This window comes from Mytilus californianus, unplaced genomic scaffold (assembly GCF_021869535.1).
Source record: "Mytilus californianus isolate M0D057914Y unplaced genomic scaffold, xbMytCali1.0.p SCAF_24, whole genome shotgun sequence".
NCBI classification, from domain to species: Eukaryota; Metazoa; Mollusca; class Bivalvia; order Mytilida; family Mytilidae; genus Mytilus; species Mytilus californianus.
Genome location: NW_026262673.1, coordinates 3,525,037 through 3,548,338, shown reverse-complemented (window position 1 = coordinate 3,548,338; position 23,302 = coordinate 3,525,037). Strand labels below are relative to the sequence as shown.

Sequence of the window (23,302 nt, the reverse complement as noted above, 5' to 3'; positions counted from 1 at the left end):
AAACTTAGTATTTTTACACTTGCTGTTGAGTTTGAATGTTTTTTTTTTAAATCTTCAATTAAGTTCAATTAAAATTGATATGCAAGAATTTTAACTGAATTTATATGATGTAAATATTTAAAAAAAAACTGTAATGAATGAGTTTCAAGAATAATATTTATTTTTTATTAGTTTCCCCCCCCCCCCCCACCAAGATTTTTCTTCCAACTTGATATCTGAGTTGAAAGTCTCAGTATCTGACACATCCTTTATAAAACAAAACTCTTATTCATCTGTTTGACATCCGTGGCAATTGAGAGATTTGTTTCTCTTCTTTTTTTGTTCATGCATGGTAAGCCTGTAACTTCAAGAGCTGCTCTGTCAGATCTTTAGCTTTACATTTAGATCGTCCTAAAAAAAATACATCACACATGGGAACAAATTAGTATGCAGTTGGTTCAAAGATGCTGTATTAAACTGAAAAAGGTAATTTAATAAATGTCAGATTTAGGTTGTAGATCGAATTTGGGGCAATTGATTTTTTTTTCTGAAATAAGACTCCCTATGCTTATAAAAGTACAAAGGAGTTCATATTAGCATACTAGGGATCATTCTAGACCAGGTCGAGGTCAAACATGGAAAAACCAAAAAATTCCCGACAGGACTGAATTCGGTCTTCTAACGAATTTTTATGAGACCAAATGTATCCCAGAGGTAGTAAAAGTATGCTAGAAGTAATCCCTGACCAGTTTGATCCCCATACACATATCACTGGTTGAGTTGGGAAGGTATGGTGCGGACCAAATTCGGGCTAGTTGACTATATAGCGGTTTTTTTTTTTTGGGGGGGGGGGGGGTAAACTATCCGTTATGACTCTTTACGCATACTCGAGGTCATAATAACGTACTTGGAGTAATCCTTAACTATTTGGGATCCACTGGTCCAAATATATAAAAAAAAGAACATAACCCGTATCATACCAACAACTGGTTTTAGAATAAAAGTGTTTATTTCCAATGCAAAGACCCTTTGAGTGAATCAATATTAATACCAACATTTGCAATCCTTAATGACTTGACAGCAGTATCGTAACTATATCCACTCCGAATAAGTCTGTTCAAAGGTTTGGTTAGCATTTGAGGTGAATGCCGACATTTTTTGCTTTGTAAAGAATATTACCATAAAATATTGGATGTGAAATTCCTGAACGTATAAGATGCCTGCATGTTGATTTATATTTATGAATGATGTCCTTGTACCGATGATGAAATTTAGTAAATGTTTTGACTACTTTGTGATATCGAAAACCCTGGTGTAATAATTTTTCAGTAATACAGAGATCTCTTTCGTTGAAATCAAATACGTTGTTACATACACAAGCGAATCGAACAAGTTGAGATAAATAAACACCATAAGATGGCGACAATGGAACGTCACCATCTAAAAATGGATAATTAACAATAGGAAATGAAAAATCATCTCTTTTATCATAAAGTTTGGTATTAAGCTTCCCCTTAAAGATAAAGATATCAAGATCCAGGAAAAGACAGAGTTCATTGTTAGTATTGGCTTTATTTAAAGTCAGTTCGGCAGGATAAATATCTTTAGTGTACATACTGAAGTCGTCATTATCGTCTTTTTTGTTGAGGATTATTTTGTTATTTTTATGCCAAAGCAGGTGATTTTATTTATTATATGTTTATACATTTTTATACTTATGTAATTTTTACTTTATGTTAGATTTTTATACCATTAAAGGTTTTTTCCCCTGTTTTCGAGCTGAGAGGAGGTGCCTGATAATGTCAATTCATAAGGGGTCGGAAAAAAAAATTGGTTGTTAATGTTTAGCACAAATTTCCAATGAAATATGTCTACAATATTCACATTGTACATTCCTCCCAAAATAGACGACGAGGACGTAATCAACATACGATTCATACAAATTTCAATTTGCTTAGTCTTTAGTTTTCTATATTGTGTCATTTGTACTATTATTTGTCTGTTTTTCCTGGATAAGGTCCGGGAAATTTCGACTGACATCTAAAAATGAGAATAAATTGAATAGGGACAGAAATTTGACCTTGCGACAGGCCACCTACGGACCCCTCAAAGAGTTGTTGCAAGGTTTCCTAACGTGTAGAGAGCGTGGCACTCCTTCTACACGAGGCATCTAATTTAATGTCCCCATTCTGACCGGATGTGGCTGCGTACTTGATACATCCCGCACAGACAAATGTACGCCCCACTTTACAAGGGTTTTATGTCTGTGTGAGGAGGTAATGGGGTTCATTGAAAAATTGTCATTGACTTACCGATATCAGGCAGTGGATCATGAGGGTGGTGTTGGTGTTGGTGGTTATCACTAATGGTGAGAGTTATCTGGGTAATCTCTGCAATGAAGATATATCCATGTTATTATTGATATGTTGAGAAGTAATAAAAAAAAAAATTACCAGAGACCCGTTGTCCTTTCCTTCCATAGACTCTTCGCATGAATCCATTACACTACTGAAACGTGTTGGTCTGGCGTTGAGAGAAGAATGAGTAAACATGTGATCGGTTACAGATAATAAAGTGGCAACAGTAATGGTAGCGGCTTGCCATCAGAGTCACGCGTCAGGGTACTGTCTGATTGATTGATTGATTGTTGATTGCTTAACGTCCAGTGGCAAATATTTCATGCATATTCAGGTTCTCGTCCTGAACATGCATGAAATATGTGCCACTGGACGTTAAGCAACCAAAAATCAATCCACCATCAACACTCATCATCTTATCAATGGTTTATCTGCTGGACTGATATGAGCAACCCGTACATTCACTTTAACAGGTGTACAGTCTCATTGAAATAGTATATGTATCTTCTAGGCAGAAAAGCCATATATTTGAAGTATTTAATTTTATTTGATGTGATCACTTTGACTTCCATTTTGTAAAAGATCCGTCAACTTCCGGTTATCGATGTTTTCATGAAAGCCAACTTTCTATATAATTAATATCTGAAACTAGCACTAGTATTTCTCTCTTTTTTATCAAAGATAATTGAGACTGTCTATGACAAGGTTGATCTAGCTGTTCATCTCATCCTTTGCGTGCCGCCTCTTATCTTTTCTATCAGGCCATCAGCAGCATTCATATTTCACGAGCGGTTGCCGGCCACACATCTGTTTCCACCAGCGGTACTTATATTTCGAGGCGTCCCTTGTGTCAGGACCCAAGCACGGACTTCTATCTTTTTACGAGCCATCACCGGCCATACGTATATCTGCCTTAACCCCAAAGGGTGATTGGGGAATAGAAATAGAGTCACTACAGGTCTTCCGACAGGCTGTAAAACCCTTGCCAAAATGGGGCGTCCGTTTGTCTGTGCGGGATGTATCAAGTACGCAGTCACGTCCGGTCAGAATTGGGACGTTAAATCCGATGCCTCGTGTAGAGGGAGTGCTATGCTCTCTGCACGTTAATAACCCTTACAACAACTCTTTGAAGGGTCCGAAGGTGGCCTGTTGCAAATTTTTGTTCCTATTCAATTTACCCTCATTTTCAGGTGGCAGTCGAAATTTCCCGAACCTTATCCCGGACGTCCTCAATTACAAGACCTAACTATTGTATGTATTGGTAATTTGTTCTCGTCCTGAACATGCATGAAATATTTGCCACTGAACGTTAAGCGACCAACAATCAATCCACCATCAGCACTCATCATCTTGTCAATGGTTTATCTGCTGGACTGATATGAGCAACCCGTACATTCACTCTAACAAGTGTAAAGTCTCATTGAAATAGTATATGTATCTTCTAGGCAGAAAAGTCATATATTTGAAGTATTTAACAAGTCTCTTTCTTTGATGTGATCACTTTGACTTCCATTTTGTAAATGATCCTTCATAAACATATTAATACAATTGAATAATCGATAAGCAATAAAACATTTCATATGTGCAATACTTAAGGATTATGTACCCTTGTGTTGATTCAATGCTAAACATAAGGAAATTTTATTGAAAATCCACAGCCTTTCCGCTTGTATTCTCATATTTGACAATTAGATGCTTGAAAGATACAGGATTATTGCATGCACTGCTAGCAATAATTCCTTTTGAACAAGTTTATAAATTCAGATATTGGTTAAAACAAATATAAATATGGACCAATTCAAGTACACGTTTTAGGGTGCGTTCGACTTTAGTGACCCAGCACGAGGTGTTTTGGAATTTAAAGGTTGGTTAGAACTTTTTGTAAACAATAAACGCTAGCTGATCATAGAAAAACAAGTGAGTAATCTATGTTTAAAATTTTATAACAAAAATCTCTGTATTAAAGTCTGTGGATTTTCTACAAAAATCTTGGTTTTATTTTCACCAAATGCTCTGTTTCTACTAAATGCAATTAAACTATAAATAATAATGCTTTACACGAAGTTTCCCTTTGACATATGTACAAAATGGTCCATCTCTTTTATTCATTATCTTTGCTGTTTTGATACTATTGCAGATTGAAAATTTCGTAATTGACAGGCCACTGAAGGGGTCATAAACCTTAAGAAGTGTAAAGTACAAATTAAAATAATGCTACAAAATATGGAAAACAAACAAAACATATAATAAAGTAGCCTACTATATTTTAATTGTTTGTAAAACAACATTTCCATATAGGGATCTGCTTTTTCAGTGCAAGTTCCTAAACGTAATGTTTCTGTTTTAAAATAATCTTAGAAGGCACAACAGCATTTATTTTTATCTATCAATGTTGCTACATATTATGTTTATGTTAATTGATGTCATGAAAATGCATGAAATATTTGCACAAGAATAAAAGACAGTCAATCTGTGTAAAACAAGTTAGGCTCTCTAAGAGCACTAGACTGAGATGAAATGCGGAAATTTTTGCTGCCACTAGACAAAGAGGGTTAATTTGATACGTTCAGAGATTCAGCCTGGTAAAAGGCCGCCACAAGTCCTCGCAAAGTTTTTAACGTGCAGTGAGCGTTACACACTCTACACAAAACACCGAAATTTAACGCTCCCATTCAGACCGGACGTGGCTGCGTATTTATACATCCCACACAGCTAAACGTACTGTTGTCCAGTGGTTGTCGTTTGTTGATGTAGTTCACAAGTGTTTCTTATATAGATTAGACCGTTGGTTTTCCTGTTAGAATGGTTTTACGCTAGTCATTTTGGAGCCCTTTATAGCTTGCTGTTCGGTGTTAGCCAAGGCTCCGTGTTGTAGGTCGTACTTTGACATATAATGGTTACTTTTACAAATTGTGACTTGGCTGGAGAGTTGTCTCATCGGCATTCATACCTCATCTATATTTTCCTACACTGTACGGACATTTGTGTCAATGAATACACTATGCCTCCTGTGCCACAGTATTTGCACATCACAAACCCTTGCAACAACTCTTTGAAGGGTCCGTAGGTGACCCGTTGCAAGGATAAATGTCTTTCCCTATTTCGAATTTACTCTCATTTTCCCATGGAAGATCATATTTCTAGGACCTTTATCCCGGATGGCCTCTATAACAGGAAATTGTTGCCACTGGACGTTAAGCAATCATCTATCAACCACAGATTCAATATTTCTATTGTCAAAATATGCCAAATGTGAAGCTGCTGCTAAGAATATTAAGGTTAATCAGAAACTATTTTTTTTAGATTCAATATATCTTTATAAAATTTTCACTGTCTGACAAAGTGTTTTGTAAAAACTATGTCCAGACATTTTTTAATGGCGAGGACAAGTATTAATGCAATGCATGTCCCTCCAAATAAATCCGTGTTCAACACCATATACTGGGTGCTGGCTATGTGCAGAGTAACGAATGAACCATCCAAGAAAATACAAATGAATAGTGTAAATGAAAACAAAACTTTATAATTTCCATGCGTTTGAAGCACTTTTCCGAATTGACCTTCATCAGGAACGCTGGATGTGTTAAAACCGGAACTTAGACCTGTATGGCCTTGAAATAATAAAAAGACATCTGAGTTGAAACGTTACTGTCTCATCAATTTATAAATGGACAACTTGAGGAACGTTTGTCTCTTTGTCTTTTTCTTTTTTAGCCATGACGTTGTCAGTTTAATTTTGACTTGCGAGTTTGAATGTCCCTCTGCTATCTTTCGGCTCTCTTATACATGTCATCGGTCTCCGTTAGAACCTACATTATTTTCTCTTGTAATAAATACCTTTAATCAGTGGTATTCAATATCTGATTTTTTTGATATGGTAAAAACAAGGTCATGTTTTTCTTGGACTGTCTTCTAAAAGGTCTTATTCATCCGATCGGCAGTAAAACATTTGTCCTAGTGTTATTTCTAATTGAGTGTGCAGGATGTACAAGTACGCACCCACGTCCGGTCAGAATGGGGACGGTAAATCTGATTTCTCGTGCAGTCGAAGTGCCATGCTCTTTGTACGTTCTGAACCTTGCAATAACTCAAGTGAAGGGCCGTTTCTTGCCAGTTGTTGGTCCAAATATTTTTTTCTGTCCAACATGCCTTCGTTTTCCATTGGGAGTCTCAAGTCTACCTGATTTTCATCGTCGACAGTCTTTTATATTATTAGTAGTTTTTCTGTCCGGAACATACACGAAATATTTGCCACTGGACTTGAGCAACCACAAATCAATCTAGTTAATTGTAGCTTTATAATTGATCCATTGGATATATACGGATTCACCTTGTCCACTACGTCCTCCTCTCTAAATAATAAAAGGGTAAATTAGCAAGGCATGTACTCCCTCTAAACATTGTGGGTCAATATATGGATACATGTACAATGTACTCACATTAAGAGAGTCATAGTTATTCTCGTCGTTTACCCGCGCTATATTGAATTACTTCATTTTGACATTTAGAGCACTGGGCAGAAATCACAATGCGTCAACAACGGGTGATGGCCATCGCTTTGTTTTGATAAGACAGTCGGAATACCCTGGTCCGTACCAGTTTTAAGTTGGCTACCATATGATAGCCTAGGATGGGAATCGAAACCACTTTCTGATTCACGTTTAGAATATTGAACCCGTTTTGGAAATATGCGGAAAGGTTTCCTTGTAGGGTAAAGAAATGGTGAAAACGCTTTTAAGTAGTAAAATATTGATAACTTTTTAATTGTGATTTTGTTTATGTTTCCAGGCTTATTAGTGCAACGTAAACAGAAGAAAAGTTCCAACATTCAGTATTTTACTTTCTACCTCTCCCCCAATTTTTCAACTATATTCGGCGATAAACTTCGAGGAAATGTCCCATCTTAACCAAGTCTGATTCAACTGCAACTTATATAGTTTTTCAGCTTTGGCACACACTGTAATATGAAACTCATTAGATTGAATCCGAAAGTAGTCATTTAAAAGGAATACATTTCGAAAAGTCGTAATAAATTCCATTGAGCAAAATAAACTTATAATTTAATTGAGTATGGTCAATGCATATGACTTGCAGAATAGTTAATAAAACATTTGGAAAACATGAACTTTTGAACATTACAACGTAATTCAATTGATTATCTGGAACATTGCTCAGTACAATGAACATAATGGAAGATACAAATATTATAACACGGGAAACTCTACACAAAAATTTACGATAAAAATGGACAATTTTTCGTTTCGTTAAAAAAGTGGAGGGATACTGTTTTACCTCTGTCTGTCCAATCCGTCAGTTCGTCCATCCGTCCCATGAATATTTTCGTCGCATCTTTCTCAGGAACTACATCATAAGGATTTCTGAAATTTGGTTTGAGGGTTTATATAAGTCAGCTATACATGTAATGCGTGTTCAAAAACTTCCTGTTTACCGGACACTTTATACATATTTTTAAAATTATATTTTGGCGGGAGTATCATCAGTGAGCAGTAGCTCGCAGTTCCACTTGTTTGGTTTGCTTTTCTTTAAGTTTTTTCTTTTAATTACACATACATAACATAAGTACATGTACTATACAAATCCTTGATTAACCAAACTGATATTTTTATTGTTCATTTGTCAATAATTACTTTTGTTTACCTTTATTGTTTACTCTGTAAGAATATATCGAATTCTTAACCTATAAGTCTAACGCAGGATGTTATTGCCCCTCGACCACAAGGGTGACTTGGAAAAAAATTTCGTCACTCTTGTCTTCTTTCGACCGACAGCAAAACCCTTCCCAATGTGGGGCGTCTGTTTACTTGTGCGGGATGTGTTTACTTGTGCGGGATGTTTACATTTGCAGCCAAGTCCGGTCAAAATGGGGACGCTCAATTCGCATATAGAGAGAGTGCAAGGCTTTTTGCACGCTAAGACCCCTGACAACAACTCTAATAGGGGTCCGTAAGTCGCCTATTGCAAAGCAAACTATCTGTCCCTATCCATATACCCTTATTTTCCAGTGGTAGTCAAAATTTCTCCGAGCTTCATCCCGCACGGTCTCTATTACCAGACCTACCTATTGTATTTATTGCTAATTTGTTCTCATCCTGAAAATGCATGAAATATTTGACACTTGTTTCGGTAGTTGACGATTCTACCTTGTCGTACCAGTGATGAATAGTTTTGCAATGGTTCAAAAAATGACTAATGGTATTTCTCTTGACGCACCCAATATGCGGATTAAAACAAGTATTAACTTGTGTTAACTTGGACTAAATAATTCAAGTTTAAAATAACCATTGCTTCAGAAACATACGACTTTGAAAAAAGCACCGATGTTTACGCCTTAACAGATTTATCTACTAGTGGTTAACGGAACTGTTGCATTTCGAATCACTTGAGGTACAATAAATACAACGTAACAGTTAACAATCTCAATCCCAATCTAAATCGGTTGAACCCAAAGGGAAACTGGAATAAAAGTCTCTCTTGATCTTCTTCCGACCGACAGTAAAAACCCTTGCCAGAGTTGGTGCTTCCGTTTGGTTGTGAGGGATGTATAATTTCGCAGTTACGACCAGTCAGATTTGGAACGTTAAATCCGATGCGTCGTGTAGAGAGAGAGCCACAACTCGAGGAAGATGTCTGTCCCTATCCAATATACCATCATTTTCTATAGGCAGTTCCTACAAGGGTGACTGGGGAATAGAAATATGGTCACTACAGGTCTTCTTCCGACCGGCAGTAAAAACCTTGTCAAAGTGGGGTGTACAAGTACGCATCCACGTCCGGTCAGAATGGGGACGTTAAATCCGATGTCACATGTAGCAAGAGTGCCACACTCTCTGCACGTTAAAAACCCTTGTTACAACTCTTTGAAGTTACCTGTTGTAAGGTAAAATTCTGTCCCTATCCAATGTACCCTTTTTTCTAGTGGTAGTCTAAACTTCCCCTAATGTATTTATTATTAATTTGTTCTCGTCCTGGGCATGCATGAAATATATTTGCCACTGAACGTTAAGCAACCAACAATCAATCAATATATAAGCAGTCAAAATTTCATCCGAGACGGTTTCTTCAATGTATCACAGGACCTTACATTTAAAAATCAGGATTGTGCATTCAAGACTAGTCTTAGGAATACATGTACGTCTTAAATATATGGTTTCTTCATTAGTTATTATCTATAATTAGCTTTCAGTAACTACTTAAATGTTAAAATCTATACTTTGTGTCTTAAGTGTTTTGGTAAGTTGTTTTTGTGCTTTGTGTTTTCCATTCGTTTGATGTGTTTGAATTTGTATAATGCCATTTGATAAAGGACTTTCCGTTGAATTTTCCTTGGAATTCGGTATTTGTGTTATTTTAGTTTTTACACTGTCAACGTATATTTGTTCCGGCTAACAGAAGTTCCTCTGGTAACTTTGTTATAAACAATGCCATAATGTCTGTTCCTGTTATAACAATATTATATAATCTTTATTCCGTATAAAACGTTTCGTAATATTGGTTCCAGTGGAAAATTTCTCCACCTTGGATCTTATATCTATATATTATGAAGGAACTTATATTGTATGACAACACCGCTGTCCCAGATTTGTGGAGAGTTATACATTTCGGTATTTAGACTCGGAAGTAACATTACTGCTTTTTTATCGTTACTTTTTCCAGATAATCGTGGCCATTTGGCTATCTGAAAATAACCGGAGTTAAACTATTCAGCATGTTCAGAACCAAAACAAGAACAAAATTTACACTTTGACTTGCAAAGAGAAATGATCTATTTTTTTCCAGTTAACGGCGGATGAATTTGCTACCAAGTTGACATGTTTAAATGTCAGTGCATTTATTAAACCTTTGATATATAATCTGACAGTTATGGTTTATTGCAACACACGTGCAGGTTTTAAACCGCCACAAAGGAGATAACCGATCCCATCCGATGGCTCTAGGAACTAGAGTGAAGCTCTGAGCCGGTGACGTAACGTAACCTGTAACTACAAATTTCTGATATTTCATACATTGCATATTCAGATAGATTTTATTATCTCCAAATTTTCATCCAGTGAATTAAAAGTATATACAATATATATATTTAGGCACATCTATGCTTGTTTCTTTTCTGTACTGGAATCCTTCGCTGTCTGGTTTGCATCTCTCAACAATGTGTCTTTCTATACTATGTTTTTTACGATTCTGTTTCAAAATTATGAAGTACAGGAGAAGAGAGGCGATGGATACCAAAGGGGCATTCAGTCTCACAAGTCAAAAACAAACTGACAACACATGACAAAAAAAACAACATAGAAAACCACAAACTGAGCAACACGAACCCCGCCAAAAACGGGTGATCTCAGTTGCTCCGGAAGGGTAAGCAGATCCTGCTCCAAATGTGGCACCCGTCGTCTTGCTCATGTAAGTACAAAACCGGTGATATGTTTAATTCGGTAGGTCACATTCGGGGGAAGGGAACGGTATCGTAGTTACGATAATTTGAACATATCCGTCGTAATCCGTGAAACAGATATTCCATAACGGTCAACCAACTAGTGATGGCTTCCATAAAATTTACGAAGGGATAACTTCAACTTCACTACTTGGAACTCTTGGTTTAATAGCTTCCTTCTGAGCAGCCATCCTCTATCAAGGAAATCATGATAGGAAATACAAGCCCTGGAATATCGTATTTACTGGGAGATATGTACTCCGCATGCAGGCGCTGCTGGAATATTGCAAAATATGAATGGAAAGTTCACAATCGGGAAGCTGAAATCATCTCTTTTGTGGTAAAGTTATGTTTTCTACCGACCCTCATTGTCAATTTTTAGATACAAGTCAAGATATGACACAGACTTAACTGTATCTGTTGTATCCTTTATCACAAGTTCGATGGCATAGATGCGTTCAACATAGTCACCCTATTTTGAATTATTAAATGAAACATCATCTACATAGCGGAAAGTGAAGTTAAACGATACTGCTAACTTTTTTTCTTTCTTCCTAAGAAGTTCCTGTATAAAGTCAGTTTCATATGAATAAAGGAACAAGCTATATTTCAGTTAAGGGGCTTCCATACACTTTTTCATTGTCCTTTCGATTTTGTGATTTTTGAAACATTCAGTATAGATCGACATTCGATATTTGACATATAACCTTATCAAATAAAACATAAGTAGGTGGCGCTTATCTTTCAAGTAATATGAGGCTCCCAATTAGAAAGGTTTGTAATTTCGTTGAAATTTTCTGACAATCTTCAGATTTTCGAAAACTTGTTTATTAGGCAATAAAACAACCAATTTTTTCTCATTTATAGGCCTAGGTAAATGTGCATTTGGGAAAATTTCACAATATGCTAAAACTACTATATTGATGTATTTGTAGTATCAGTAATATGTCAGCATTTTTTCTTAACCTGCAATATGCATATTCGAGTGAAAAATGCCTGTGTCTGAATTTAACAGTAGTATGCCCTATATACCGCATATATAACTGACGGTGATCTGGTTTTCCAGTACTAAAAATGCTTTTAACATAAGAATAGTTTATGAAAATTACAGTTAGATATTTAGAATTTGTTTGAAAATCACGTCTCATTAGCAGTTGAGTAAAGCAATTTTCAGTGCATTTCAACAAAACACATTGTGTATGTCAACTCTTTTGAAGTCATGGAATTGAAATGACCGTAAGTGCCTTCATTGAAAACTGCATTAATATCTAACATTCATTTTAATAACTGTTGTATGTGCGGTTATTAATTTATTGTGCAGGGGAGGATCCAGGTTTCTGGACGGTCGGAGTCATTTAATAAAACGGAACCTATATCCATGTAAGCAGCCGAGTTTGGGACAAAATTATTCAAAAGCAATTTTCGATGAAAGAGGAGGCCTGTTTATATTGTTTTGCCATTTATGTCCGTTAATAGCTAGATAGAGCTTATGGTATGTATTTGTTCGGTAAGTTGAACGAGCTCTAGAAAAAGCTCATTTATTTATTCATTATTATTTTAAAATATGAATAAATAGAGAGACAAACATTGTATGTATTAAATATCACTCATAAATCTAAGATTAATCAGAAACCGTTGTTTTTATGTTGAAATGTTAAATGATAGTCACTATACCAGAAAAAAAGGACAAACGAGACTATTTTTAAATTCTTGTTCAACTTGTTAGTTTTTCTTTGCTCAATGGCCATTGCTGACGAAGTTCCGTTGCCTCTTTTTTATGCGAGTAGTATATTTTTCTGATTGATTCCAAATACGTTGTTGCTGTGGATCGTTTCAGATAGTAAACATAACATATTCCATATAAAATAAACTTGTACAACACAGAGATATTATACATTTATTTCCCTTGATTGAGGGAAATATGAAGATTTGTTCACCCGAGAAAAGTCATATTTCCCGAGGGCATCGCCCGAGGGAAATATGACTTTTCGAGGGTGAACAAATCTTCATATTTCCTGAAGGCAAGGGAAATGAATGTTTTATTCCACTATCTACATTTAATTTGTCTTCCTGAAATGGAATATGAAAACAATGAAAATAGTACAACAATAAAAGATAACTGCAACTTTTTATTTCAACAATAACAACAAAACAAAATGAAAAGTTATAACAAATACATGTGTATGATTGTCATGTAATAAAGTATGTGAATACTGGAGTATTAAATGTTTTTGCTACATGTGCATGTATGTTTATGAGTAATTGAAAAAAGTGATAAAGTGTCAAAAGGTATAGTTTTTTTTTTTTTAACAATTTTTAACAATTTTTGAAATTTTCCATGGATAAGCTTCACTTAGTTGGCTTGATAATTGTTCACTGTAACATTAACAGAACAGTTTTCAAATTTTGGAACAAAGGAAAAAAATCCTCTTGACCCACAACACTCAACCTGATTGGTTTTATTCATTTGGACATTCATGCATCTTTCTTGCAATGGTTGTGTACGATTGTCCTTCATATCACATGATTTATTAATTGTGTTCAAACCCTGCATTAGATTCAAATCACTCAAGACATTTTCATTAACTTCTTCCAGTTCCATATCATTTGAAAACAGTTCTAAAAGTTCCTGTGGTGGAATAGGCTGCAGTACTTCAGAAGTTTTTTCAACAACTACATTTTCAATTTCTGATGAATGCTCCTGTTTATTTGTAGAGATTGCCTTGCTCAAAATATCAGATATTTCCCTCTTTTTTTATCACTAACACGGTTTGAGTAGGATTTTAATGAATTTTCACTTCTGTGACCAGACACCTTCATTATGTGACGACCTGTTACCCCTCCTACATCCATTACTGTGATGCTGGTAGCTCTAATGGAATGGTTGGTATATGCCATAGACAATAAAGCAATATGAGATATTTCAGACATCATACCAGCCAGAGTGTTTTTCCCAAGAGGAGATTTGCAATACCATGTAGATTCACCCACATCAAAGGATGCTTTTGGTCTTTGCCATAAAGCTTCAAGATCTGGACACAATTTTGAAATATAATTTTCAAAAGAAGCTACTGGACATTTCAAATCACCTGAAAAATTTAATAAAAATATTTAATACTAGATTTTGTTTGTTTTTTTTCTCTCTGATATCAATTTAATAAAGCATATTAGACATTAAAACTACAATGAATGCAATTTCATTAGAAACCATCTGACAACATTTATGTAATTTTACTGATTCTGTATGTTAATTATCTTTTGACAGTTATACATGTATTTGAATAAATGAATGAAATTAAAGATGAGTATGATTTAAACCTAAAAGAATTTACCAAAGATTACAGAGAAGGAAACCTATATTTTAATAGTTTGTATTGTTTATTTTTTTGAATGAATGCACTAATCAATTGATAATACTGAATGATGAGTAATATAGTTAGTTATGACTCCTACTATTAATGCTGTTTTTAATTTATTTATTTTTTTATTATTATTTTCAGATCAATAAAAGTGGCATGTCAGTAACTGCTAGTAGTCTGTATTCATGTATTATTGTCATTTTGTTTATTTTCTTTTGTTTCCTATTCTGACTTCGGACTCGGACTTCTCTTATACTGAGTTTTACTGTGCGTACTGTTGTGCGTTTGTTTTTTCTACATTGGCTAGGGGTGTAGGGGGAGGGTTGAGATATCAAAAAACATGTTTAACCCCGTCGCATTTTTGCGCCTGTCCCAAGTAAGGAGCCTCTGGCCTTTGTTAAGTCTTGTATCATTTTTAATGTTAGTTTCCTGTGTATAATTTGAAGTTTAGTATGAAGTCCATTATCACTGAACTAGTATACATATTTGTTTAGGGGCCAGCTGAAGGACGACTCCTGGTGCGGCAGTTTCTCGTTGCATTGAAGACCCATTGGTGGCCTTCGGCTGTTGTCTGCTCTATGGTCGGGTTGTTGTCTCTTTGACACATTCCCCATTTTAATTCTCGATTTTATTATGTTCTCTTTTTATCATTTGTCGAAGTTCGGCGAGGCAGTTGCCTCATTGGCTTTATTGAAACGACACCATTGACGATGCTCTATTTGTAATAATCAATCAAAAGTTAAAAGCAAATCTACATATTACCACACATAATGACAGCATACCTGTCAACTGACCTGGATCCTGCGGGTGTGACCCGAGATTTTCACAATTCTGAGGGGTCACCTGGGATACCCGCCGGGTGGCCAAATAACCCGGGAAATCGGAAAATGACCCGCTTTCACCCGGATTTCTTACCGGTATTGGTTCCGGTATTTAGTGTTGAAATATACGTTCGGAATTAACGGGTTTTTTCGTTTGAATAGGAAACGTCAAAATTTAGGATTTGTTTACCTGTTTACCGAGAGCTACAAATTCTTCAAGGTAAGTTCAATATGATTAGTGAGCATTATTTAGTTAATTGAGTAAACTTCAGTTTTTCATTTCAACATAATGTCTGAAAGAAGGCGGTCTCTATCTGGGCCAGCTTGTTCTACCCCAAGTAAAAGGAAGAAGTATTCGTGCTCATACAACAAATGTTGGGAATCTGAATTTAAATGGGTGAAATCGAGTCAGAATGATGCATATTGCATTCTTAGCACTTTACACATCGATATTATTTTGTTATTAGTTTATTGTTTTTTCAGTGATGAAATTGGTGGATACATTTCCAAACCTTCAGGATAGTAATGAGTAATTTACAACTTCAAGAGGAATTTACCGATTACCAGTTAACACCATTGGATGAGTTACCAAAATGCCCTTCTCCTGAAACTGACATTTCCACTCTTTGGGGAGAAATGTCAAATTTACATGACATTTTTTTTCAAATAAAGCTAGGTTTATTGTTTTGTCAAAACTAGCAAAAACTATGCTGGTTTTACCAAACAGCAATGCAGATGGTGAAAGAGCATTCTGAAAAAAATAGCCACAGAATTCCGTGCTGACCTTAATAAAGACACATTGTGTGCATTATTATCTTGCAAAATGAATACCCACTTGAATTATTTTGAACTTAAACCTTTCGCACTTCTTTTCAAGAATGCAAAGACAGCTACATCTGAATATAACAATAGTTTGAAATAATTGTTTATTTTGTGTTTGAAATATGTCTTGACTATATAAATAATCTGTAAATATTATTTCGTTATTTGATTGAGCCTAGAAAAAGTTCGTCCGCGATATGACCTGAGATTTTTTTTACTTAATGCACATCATGACCGCATTTTGACTTTCAGAGGTTGACAGGTATGACTGTGGTAGTTTTTCAACTTCGAAGATACGCGAAAAATTTGAACATTTATCTCAAGTCTTCTTAAATAGGAAAATATTTTCTCAATTCATTACAATCAGGAAAAAGCTTCGAAAGTCTGCAGTATACATGACCTTTTTAATTCTGAAAATTTATTCAAGAAGAGAACACTCTATATCTATCAAAATAATTTTTTTAAACTAGAAGATTCAATATATTGTCATTAATTATTGTCTGCCGTCAAGATCACATGAATAGCGGAGTATAGAAATGTTTAACATAAAGGAGGAAGCAAACAGTAGAAAGATAGTGCAGATAGTAGCGCATGCGTATGAAGTATATATCTCCCAGTTGATACAATATTCCAGGTCTTGCATTTCTGTTCATGATTTCCTTGATAAGAAGGTTGCTGCTCACAAGGAAGCTATTAAACCAAGACTTCCTAGTAGTATAGTTTAAATCATCACTTCGAAATAGACGCCATCACGAAGTTAGTTGACTTGGATGGAATATCTGTTTCACAGATGACGATGGATATGCCCCAAATGTCTCCACAATTCCGTCCTCTTTTCCTCAAATGTGACCTACCAAATTAGACTTATCACCGGTTTGGTACTTACATGAGCAACTCAGTGTGTGCCACTAGTGGAGCAGGATCTGCTTAACCATCAGGAGCACATAAGACCACCCCCTATTTTTGGTGGGGTTCGTGTTGTTTAGTCTTTAGTTTTCTTTGTTGAGTTTTGCATACTGTTGTTTGTCTTATGGTCTTTTCCCCTTTTTCTCACGTGGTGTTGTCAGTTTATTTTCAACTTATGAGTTTGAATAACCCTTTGATATCTTTCGCTTTTCTTCTAGAAGAAGATTCGGAAATTAATTAAACTTATGATATTATTGGTTTTTATTTCATAAATTTTTATTTATAAGAACAAACGAACAAAAAAAAACTAGCTCTTTTATTAAGCGGTTTACGTGTTTGACACCGCGACGTAAAGAAGTAAAAATATGATGTGTAAAGTTAACATCAAACAATCTATCTTTTTTTTCTGTAGCAGATACAGTAGTCCTATAAATAAGACCTTTATTTGGGGTTCATGTTTTATATTTAACGTCTATAATTTGAACTTTGCTTTATATAGGGAAGAACATGATGTCTTCTCGGAAGTCGTACACCAAAGGGTGACTGTAGAATAGAAATATGGTCTTCTATCGTCCGGCCCTCGACAAACGTTACATATAATGCCTCGTGTAGAGAGAGAGAGTGAGAGAGAGAGAGAGAGCCACGTTCTCTGCATGTTAAAGAACCCTTGCAACAATTCTTCGAAGGGTCCGTAGGTGACCAGTTGCAAGGCCACTTTTTAGCCCAATCCAATATACCCTCATTTTTCAGTGAAAGTCGAAATTTCCCCGACCTTATCTTGGATGGCCTCAATTACAAGACCTACTTATTGTATACATCTTAATTTGTTCTCGTCCTGTACATTCATAAAATATTTGCCACTGCACGTAAAACGATCAATAATCAATCAATCAATCTCGGAAGTCGTTTTTCCGGTAGCAAAATCTGAATCAAAGCACGAAAGCGCTGTAAAGGCAGTTAATTACAGGTTGTGTGTATTTTAAGTCCAGTTATATCATTATCTTGCATAGTACAGTGTACTTATCAGAGGTGGCTTTCAGTATTTAAGATTTAGAGTTCTCTAATGATATTGAATAAGTTTTATGAATGTCATATTCTGAGCACTATATGAAGGCGATTGTTCTCACTTGTTTATGAACTAGTGCATTATGTCCAGTTTGTACCTTTTTTATCTATGTTTATAGTCAAATTAGTTATCAAAGGTACCAGGATTATAATTTAATACGCCAGACGTGTGTTTCGTCTACATAAGACTCATCAGTGACGTTCAGATCAAAATAGTAACAAAGCCAAACAAGTACAAAGTTGAAGAGCATTGAGGACCCAAAATTCCAAAAAGTTGTGCCAAATACGGCTAAGGTAATCTATTCCTTGGATAAGAAAATCCTTAGTTTTTTCATTGGCAATCATAACACATCTCCTTATTTATATAATGATCTATATTCAACGACCTCAGGTACAAAAAAAATGTATGTAACTAAACTATGATGGGAAACCTTTGACTTCTTTCTTTATATAAACTTTTGATTTGGTACCATAGAACTATGTAGAGTAAATGTACATTGCAACATGTCAACTCTTTCATCTCCAAGCAAAATTATATTTCCAAGCATAAAGTAATTTATGAATGAAATAAAATGCTCCGCTGGGGCGCAGCTTGATATGACCGCAGAGGTTGAACCCTGAACAGTTGGGGCAAGTATGAACACAACATTCAAGCTTGATTCAGCACTGAATTTGGATTGTAATTAAATATTTGACACAGCATAGGTTTCTGACACAGAATGAAAGTGGTCCAAGATACTTAAAAAAATTTAATTTACCTATTCAAACCATATCATTATTTTTTGCTTTTATATATAAATCAGAAATAACCAATTTAAAATGGAAAATTTTAAAGAAAAAAAAGGAAAAAGAATCCCCCCCCAAATTTTTTGAACCCCCTTATGATTCATCACCCCAAAACTCAATCCCAGCCTTCCCTTTGTGGTATGGTACCTTGTAGTACAATTTGATAAAGATCCATACACTTACACACAAGTTATTGCCATGAAACTAGAAAAATGCTTGTTTTTTGCCCCTAATTCCTAAAATTTGGAGGCAATTACCCCCAAAATCAATCCCAGCATTCCCTTTGTGATATGGAACCATGTGATACAATGTCAGAGAGATCCATAGACTTACACACAAGTTATTGTCATGAAACTAGAAAAATGCTTGTTTTTTGCCCCTTTTTGGCCCCTAATTCCTAAAATTTGGAGGCAATTACCCCCAAAATCAATCCCAGCATTCCCTTTGTGGTATGGTACCTTGCAGTACAATTTCAGAGAGATCCATACACTTGAAAACAAGTTATTGTCTGGAAACTAGAAAAATGCTTATTTTTGGCCCCTTATTCCTAAACTTTTTGGGCAATTACCCCCAAACTCAATTCCAGCTTTCCCTTTGTGATATGGAACCTTGTAGTACAATTTCATAGAGATCCATACACTTACACACAAGTTATTGCCATGAAACTAGAAAAATGCTTGTTTTTTGCCCCTTTTTTGCCCCTAATTCCTAAAATTTGGAGGCAATTACCCCCAAATTCAATCCCAGCATTCCCTTTGTGATATGGAACCTTGTGATACAATGTCAGAGAGATCCATAGACTTGCACACAAGTTATTGTCATGAAACTAGAAAAATGCTTGTTTTTTGCCCCTTTTTGGCCCCTAATTCCTAAAATTTGGAGGCAATTACCCCCAAAAATCAATCCCAGCATTCCCTTTGTGATATGGAACCTTGTGGTAAATTGTCAGAGAGATCCATACACTTACACACAAGTTATGTCTGGAAGTTACAAAAATGCTTATTTTTGGCCCCTTTTTGGCCCCTAATTCCTTAACTGTTGGTACCATAACCCCCAAAATCAATCCCCACTTTCCTTTTCTGGTATTGAACCTCATTTTAAAATTTCATTGAGATCCATTCACTTAAACTAAAGTTAGAGTGCGAAAACTAATGTGTCTTCGGACGATGACGCCGGACGACGACAACGACGCCAACGTCATACCAATATACAACCACAAAAATTTTTTTGCGGTCGTATAAAAAGGAGTTCTTAATTAAGAAATAAACTGATTCGCTGAGCACAGCTGGATACACCCGCAGAGGTACTACCCTGAACAGCTGGGGCAAAAATGGACACAATATTCAAGCTTGATACAGGTCTGAATTTGGATTGTAATTAAATATTTGACATATTATAGTTTCTGAATAAATGTAGTCAATGAACTTGAAATCGGTTATATGAATTGAATTTATATTCAATTAAAGATTTCTTGCTGTTGTGCAATACACTGTGCTGTTGTGCAATACTTAATAAATCTGTTGCCAGACTATAAACAAATAAAGTTCAATTTCTTCTCAATGTCATATTTGAAATTTATGAAAATCAATAGGGAGATTACATCAATAGCTATAAATAATTCACCAAGGTTTCATGTGAACTGCTTAAAGCATTTTTGAGTTGTTGTCCAAAAACTGGAAAATCCCCCCTTTTTTAATGAATAAAACCCCACAACTCAGAAATGTAAAATCTAAAATTTATAAAATTCTAAAGGGAGCTTACGGATTGATAATTTAGTCTTAGATGCAAGATTTTTTTATCAGTTGTTAGTGGCTTTGAACTAGCTGTCAGTAACTGCGAGTACTCTCAGATTTGTACTTAGTGTCTTTTTGTTGTTTGGATGTACAACTACCCGACCACGTCCACTTGTATTTGTATTTATCCATCTGATGAGTTTAGCCTCTTTCAACTTATTTTTATAGTTCTTTCTTATATTGTACTGTTACACCACTGTCCCAGGTTAGGGGGAGGGTTGGGATCCCGCTAACATGTTTAAGCCCGCCACATTCTGTTTGTACATGCATGTGCCTGTCCCAAGTCAGGAGCCTATAAAAGTGTAATTCAGTGGTTGTCGTTTGTTTATGTGTTGCATATTTGTTATATTTGTTCATTTTTTTACATAAAATAGGCCGTTAGTTTTCTTGTTTGAATTGTTTTACATTAACATTTCTGGGCCTTTTATAGCTGACTGTGCGGTATGGGCTTTGCTCATTGTTGAAGGCCGTACTGTGACCTATAGCTGTTAATTTCTGTGTCATTTGGTCTCTTGTGCATGTGTGGAGAGTTGTCTCATTGGCAATCATACCACATCTTCTTTTTTATATTTACATCAACAGATATAAAAAATTCACCAAAGTCAAGGTGAGACAACAAAACTTAGTTGTAAGATCTCTGAAATTTTTTACAGGGTACGAGTTTTTCTCATTGTTGGAGATTGTACGGTGACAGTAACACCTGTAACTGCTTAAACCCATTTCTTATGCACTTTAGTTTGATAAACTCACTGAATATCATACCACATCTCCTTATTTTTATATGCATTACAATTTACATGTGCATGTAATTGTAAATATATATATATCAGAACAAAATTCATTGCGTCACTTTTATTTATGCTTCCTTTGGCACAATACAAGTTCTAAAATTACACAACATAAAACAACTAAATGTTATTTCAGATGAAAGTTTTGTTTCAGTTCCATTCATAGGATTTATTAGAATTTTGTATGTTTTGCCAAGTTTCAGTGTTTCTGTTTTTATTTGACGAAAAGGTTGCCTGAGCTCTAGGAGCTTTAGGTTTTATCACGGGATATTCTGTGCTGTCAATAATAATCCAAGTCGTAGGAAACTTTAATTTGAAGTTGGATGGTGAAAAATACCTGACTAAACCACTAGATGGCCAAGTGTTAGCCTCACACCACTGTTTGGACATAAAAACAATCCATGTATACACAATATTCTTAACACTAGATTCAATCTAGAATCTAGACAGTTCAAAGTTGGTTGTATGATGCCTCAATTTCATCAAAGTCATAAAAAAACTGATTTTCAACTGACACCCTATCAATTTGAAAATATATGTATCTCAAACAATGTGCTGCTGGACCAAGTGTGGTCAAAACAAATAAAAATTTAGTATACAACTCTAAACCGGTATAAAAATGCATGGCTGTGTCACGTGTCTTCATTTCAAAATTCTCTGCTGAAAACATAGGCATTGATGGTGTTTGCGTAATTCCATCTGTGAAGCTCAACATTAGCTCGGCAGTTGGTGGTGGACAGTCATAAATCCTTTCTGCAGTATGAATGACTTCTTCAGGAAAACCAACTTTACAATCAAAACTTTCCTCTAGATTTCTACTACAATATTCATCAAGTTTAGTTCTTTTGTTTTCACAGGAAACTGCCCTGATTTTTCTTTTTGTGGACGATTCAGTCTCTTGCTTGGTACAGGAAAATAGGCTGGGAATTGCAGTAGACTTAAGTCTCTGTATGGTGGGTTTGCGCCCTGAAAAAGGTTATAAAACATTAGTTTTTTTATAATTAAATGAACTTCCATTAGCAATGTATACTTTGTACTACCTGGCGAAATATTAACTAGATTTATTCATTACAATCTGGATAAAACTATAGCTATGTTTGCCTGATTCAATGTATGTTATGTAAATCCAAAGGACAAACAATGAGAGACTTATGCAACAAACGTACATTGTTTGTACCTAAATAACTATAATATAGATGAGAGCATGTCATTGTTTTGTTCCTGTTAACATTGTCATTGATATTTTTCAAGAAAGTCTACAACATGTATGAGGCATAGCTTATGCATTCCTGTCATTACTACATTAGCATAATTACTGCTAAAATAATTCTCAGTATGATATACCTCTTGTAAGAAATCATTATAATTGTAGCAATCACCAAAAAATCTCAAACAGATCACATTGAATCGTAATCCAAAAAATTATGACGTCTTGAATTACCCACCCCCTTTTATTCTAAAACGATAATTGCGGTTGTAAACAGACTTTGGTTTATTCGCATGGCGATTACATATATAACTATATATTTCACAAGGAAAATAGAGTTTTACCATGAATAGTTTCCTGCACGTAGTCTTTTTCAGTAAAACGTGCCTTGCAAACAACAGCTGATTGAGATGGACTCCACGATATCATCGTGTTCTCGTCCAATCTGCGTATGGGCCATGGCGTTTATCCAACTTTTCCTTCTTTTTAAGTCATTTGGAAATGCATGTCCTCCTCTTAAATGACATCCAGGTACACAACAACAAGTACTTGGCATCGTTAATTAAAAATATAACTGAAATAGTTGCACAGTGCAGAAACCAGAAGTAGAGGAACAGGATCCGCTACCACGGCGCCACCTATTCAGGAACGATAATTTGCTACTTTATATAACTGCGAAAATAACGTTAGACGGGTTTAATGCGCTTTAAATTGTATAATATAATTCATGTTCAGTCGACCTTTAATTATTATATCAACGACTGAAATGATTTATAAACATCTAGATTGCAGATAACACTCGAAATTAACCCGAGCTCTTTCCACACGGAATTCAAATAATTCTAGTTTGTCAATCGGTTGACTGCTTATGATGCAAAATACTAATACATCAAAAGTTTTTAAAACTAACAAAACACAATGATCGTTTCTCTATTTCCCAATGTAAATGAAATGAAACAAAAAACATTTT

General features: G+C 35.3%; 1 protein-coding gene across 1 annotated transcript; it reads right to left on the bottom strand.

The window, feature by feature from the left end:
* Positions 1–21,421: 21,421 nt before the first annotated feature.
* LOC127732387 (uncharacterized) lies at positions 21,422–22,978 on the bottom strand. The gene is made up of 2 exons (XM_052241420.1): positions 22,677–22,978; positions 21,422–22,091 (listed from the first exon to the last, which is right to left on the bottom strand). Exons 1-2 carry the CDS (start codon positions 22,759–22,761, stop codon positions 21,577–21,579), a joined length of 600 nt encoding a protein of 199 aa, XP_052097380.1. The 5' UTR covers positions 22,762–22,978; the 3' UTR covers positions 21,422–21,576.
* Positions 22,979–23,302: the final 324 nt, after the last annotated feature.